This window comes from Engraulis encrasicolus, chromosome 12, assembly GCF_034702125.1.
Source record: "Engraulis encrasicolus isolate BLACKSEA-1 chromosome 12, IST_EnEncr_1.0, whole genome shotgun sequence".
Classification (NCBI taxonomy): Eukaryota; Metazoa; Chordata; class Actinopteri; order Clupeiformes; family Engraulidae; genus Engraulis; species Engraulis encrasicolus.
Window position 1 is genome coordinate 16,758,166 of NC_085868.1, and position 5,000 is coordinate 16,763,165.

At 39.2% G+C, this 5,000-nt stretch overlaps 1 protein-coding gene across 1 annotated transcript in view; it reads left to right on the forward strand.

The window, feature by feature from the left end:
* LOC134460363 (contactin-associated protein-like 5) overlaps positions 1-5,000 on the forward strand; it is a 185,956-nt gene that overhangs the window by 94,614 nt on the left and 86,342 nt on the right. The window contains exon 2 of the mRNA XM_063212796.1: positions 1,001-1,111. Coding sequence (XP_063068866.1) covers positions 1,001-1,111 — 111 coding nt within the window. The remainder of the gene's footprint in view (positions 1-1,000; positions 1,112-5,000) is intronic.

Here is a 5,000-nt window from a genome sequence, read left to right on the forward strand (position 1 = left end):
GTAGTTACAGCCATGTTGGCTGTCATGTGCTATACCAAAACGTGAGAAACACACGTACTGCAATAGCAGCGCAATACAGCACCAACGCTAGTTGCATTATGTAAATGTCATTTCACTGACCTGTCTCCTTTGGTCTCTGCAGTGCACTACAGTGTTACTATAATAAGACAGTGACAGACTGATGTGCTTTCAAGTCAGTTTGATTTCGCTTATTTGGTTTCTTTAGTCAGGGACCATGTGCTACGGTAAATGCATAGATTACAAAGTAAAGAGATGACCTGCACCAGATTATAGTCTACCTTAGAAGGTAATTTACATCTGCAGTGCCTGGGCAGGTGAAAAGCACAAAAACTCAAAATATAGCCCCCACTCAGGCACATATACTGTATAGACCACACACACACACACACACACACACACACACACACACACGCACACGCTCACGCACACGCACACGCACACGCACACGCTCACGCACACACACACGCACACGCTCACGCACACGCACACGCACACACACTCACACACACTGACATGCACACGCACACGCTCATGCACACGCACACGCACACACACACTTGCCAAATGCCAAAATTGACATGTGCAAAATGTCAAAACAAGCATGTGCAAATCACACCTCATGTGAAAAGGTATAGACATTTGAAATGTTTTATTTTTCCTTTGTGTAATATTATATGAATTCAGTTGAAGGAGAGGATTGTGCACATCCCAGGGAAAGGTGCAGGACGAAGGTCAACTGTAGTTTTCAGAGTCCGCACACTTAGAATCCTTTTTGTTGTGTTGTATTTTTTCATGGCAGGATAACGTTTCGACCTCAACAGTCTCTCTGAGAATCTGAAGAAGACTGTTGAGGTCGAAACGTTATCCAGCCATGAAAAAATAAAACACAAGAAAAGGATTCTAAGTGTGCGGACTCCTTACTCTAATATTATATGAATGGCACTTACTGTAATTTACCTGTCTCATGTGGTCTCTCCAGATTACTGCAATGGGCCGCTGGTGTCTGCGCTGCCTCCAACGTCGTTCGAGAGCTCGTCAACAGCCTCCAGTAGCCAGTCCTCTTACCTTGCCAAGCTCAACAGGAGAGACGGTGAGTGAACCAACAATGAGGTTTTAATTGTGACTGAACCAACAATGAGGTTTTACGTAATTGTGTTTGACTGAGTGTCTGGAGTGAGTGGAAGAATATGTAATGACGTGGGAGTGAACCGCTGCATGGACCTTTTGCTCCCTAAAATATCTCCTAAATGTTAACCCTCCAAATATAAATAAATGACTGAATAGAGAATATTCAAGCCCAAGATCTATCGAAATAATAAGGCAAAAGATAGAAAAGGAAACAAAGGCAATGGAGAAGAGTTAGTCAGTCTGTAAGTGATTCAGACACAGAGAGATGAGATGTTATTTAAGTGTTATTGTGAATGAGTGAGTAACTGACTGAGTGAGTGACCATTTGTTTCCAATAAAGAGTGAGTAATGGCCTGTTCCATAGTCCGTACTTAGTAGTGGAGTCGGTTACGGGAGAAAAAGGCCATTACCGTTATGGAGCTGACAAAAGTGCGACATTTTGAACGATGCTTCCTTAGGACCCCCTCAATGATTTAAGCCTAGGAGCCCAACTGAAATATTAAATTTTCATATCAATCAAGTCAATAATACATGTACATATCAAGTGTCAGCGACAGCTTGGATGATCTACCTCTTTAAGGCCATTACAAAATAAAATGTATGCCGATTAATGTTCAGATATGTATATCTCAAGTCCTAAGTGTACTATGGAGTGATAAGGGCATTTATGCTTAGGTAATTATGAGTAATCAATATGAAATACACCATACATACAGTATATTGACAAATACTGAGCAAAATAGTAACATCTCTGTTTTCTGTTCGTTTAGGCTTTAACCTAGATGACATGTTGGCTACCTAACTTAATTTATTGATTGCTCGTTAATTTTTGTTTGTGGGTGTGGTCCTTTACGTAAAACATGTCTGCCTGCCTTCCCTCTCTCACACACTAAAAGTCTTTCAAAACCTTTAAACAACAGCATGTGGAAATCCTATTAGCTTTGGAGGGATACAACTGTCAAATTACAGCTGTCAAAGACTATACTGTACTCTACTGTACTGTGGTGAAGTGTGCTCTGCTATATTGTACTGTACTGTGCTGTACTCTACTGTACCATACTATATGCTACTGCACTGTACTGTACTTTATTGCACTGTACTGCGCTGTACTTTACTATACTGCACCGTACTGTATGCTACTGTATTGTACTGTACTGTGCTGCACTGTACTGTATGATACTGTACTGTACTGTACTGTACTGTACTGTACTGTACTGTACTTTACTATACTGCACCGTACTGTAAGCTACTGTACTGTACTCTACTGTACTGCCCTACAAAGGCAAAGAGCAGTAAGTGCATTTTTTCAAAAAATCTTTTTTGCAGAAATAGAAAGTGCACGGTCAGCTCTTCAATCTGTTACAATTTCATGTTGATCTGTAAACAGTTTCATGTAAATATTTGAGATTTTAGTTTGCAGTGTGTATTGAAAAGTAGGCTAAAACCAAGCCAAAGTGCAGTATAGTGTTTTTGCTGCAGTATTCTTGTACTGCTGTTTGCCTTGGTTTCAGTCATTTGCTGCAGTCTGCCTTGGTTTACCTTGCCCTAGCCTTTGTTATTATATTTTTTGAAAAAGGGCTTCTTGTAGTTAGTAGTTTGCAGCAGGGTAGTGTTGGTAGTTTGCAGTGTGTGTCATGATTATGTTAATCATGATTAATAATGCTAATGAGTGTGTTTACACTTTCTATGCAGAGCCAAACAACACCCTGAGAAATGCTATTGTTAATAATTGCTAATAACTCACTAATAACTCACTCTAACTGCTAACCAATACACTTTCTAGACACTCCCAAGCAGCACAAACTTAAGAAATCCCATACTGAAATTGTTCATGATTGCATGTTTGTATGTTTACAAGGATTAGGGAAGAAAATGATCAAAGTACAAAGAAGATGCTAATCGCAATTGCTAACTGTAGCCTAGCTACCTAGCTTGTTCTTGAAAGTGTGCATTTATTAGCAGTAGACCTAAAAATCTGTAAAATACACCTTTGTTCCATTGCTTAGGCATCAAGGTACATTTTCACATCCAAAAATATTGTCAGTGCCAACTGATTTTCCCATAAAAAGAGTAATTATGGTCATCATACTGCAATATCTTATTGTAGGCTTGTGTAATTTTAAGCTAATACAAAGGCAAAATGCAGTATAGCCTATACAATTGCCAAATTGTGGAAATTATGAAAATATATGGCTGTGTTCAACTCACTTTAATCTATGTAATTTCACATTTTTGTGTTAAATAGGCCTATGAGTAAAAAGTTGTGTAAAGAAAACACAAAAAGCTGTTTTTCTCAGTTTGGGGTTTTTGCACTTAGGCCTAGGCCTACTGCTCTTTGCCTTTGTAGGGCAGTGTACTTTATTATACTGCACCGTTCTGTATACTACTGTACTGTACTCTACTGTACTGTAGCCTACTGTACTGTACTGCACTGCACTGCACTGTACTGTACATAGAACTGAAACAAGTAGAGAATTCTGAGGTCATGTACAAAATTATGCAAAAAGGTGTAGTGGGAATGAGTTATGTTACTGTTACCACTCAAAATCTTGAAGGTTAAAAAATGGTAGACTATCCTTCCTCCCAGACTATTTCTGTGCCTTGCATATAAAGAAAATTAGTACAGGTAATGATTTACTTTTATAGTATATACCATATGAGAATTGTTGCTTTATATAGACATTTATCCTATGAGTAAGGGATTACTGAGTTCACTGTAATACAACTTGTGACACAAGTACTAGTTGAGGACTTGTTTGCAAATTCAGAAAAAAACAATTTACCTCTGCCCACTTACTCAACATCTACTTAGAAATCATTTCCAATTAATTTGAACTGAAGCCATACTATAGCCTACATGTATATTGAGTAATCTGTAATTCCACTCTAAAGATGACTGAAATGCACTCACTATATGCACAATGCTACTTGTGAAAATGTAGAATTAGGTGATCTCATGGGTTCTTCATACATAATGGAAAGATCCTATCCTTTACCCTCTCTCATACAAATAAAAAAAGATCTGTTAAGGACATTAGAGGATGGAGAACCTGCTACCTTGGACATCTTGCACTGACACTTCTCCATTCAGAGGCTGCTGAGCGAGCATTAGCAGCAGTCTATTCTCACCATAGTTTTAGTGTGGGCAATGCTCATTTTAATTCAGAACAAGAATGTTCTCAAATCGTTCACAATGTTACATGCTGACAAGCATGTAAGCACTGACTCACCCATACTTGCACACTATGTACATTTTTGTAGTTTCATCAATCTGGTCAAGCAGGCTGCCACTGCCCTTGCTTCATCTCTGCTGGGGACTATATTAACATTGTCAGCTAAGAATAATGTCACAATGTAATGCATTACACAACATGACATATTGTACTGTATATGGCATGGTAGACATTTTTTTTCAAGGGCTCCTAGGCTAGACTTACAGCATATACCCTAAAGCAGTGGTCCCAAACTTTTCCCCCTGCGCACCCCCTTGTATATTTCAATGTGGTTTGCGCACCCCCTAAGCAAATATTTTGGTGTGCTGATGTCCATGCAAGTACAATTGTTTTGGAGAATCCTCTTTTCCAAAAGTCTAGGAGTTAAACTACTGTACAATTCACATGGACCCTTCAGCATACAATTAACCATACAATTAAAAACTACTTAATGTTCATTAATGCTGGAGAAAAACTCACATATCCATAATTTCTCTATTCAGCTCGTGCACCCCCTTAGGGTAGGCTGCGCACCCCGCACCCCAGTTTGGGAAACCCTGCCCTAAAGAAACACCATGCAAAGTTTGGTGCTTTTGTCACTTCCGTACCAGTAAAACCCCTAACAGACTCCACTATACC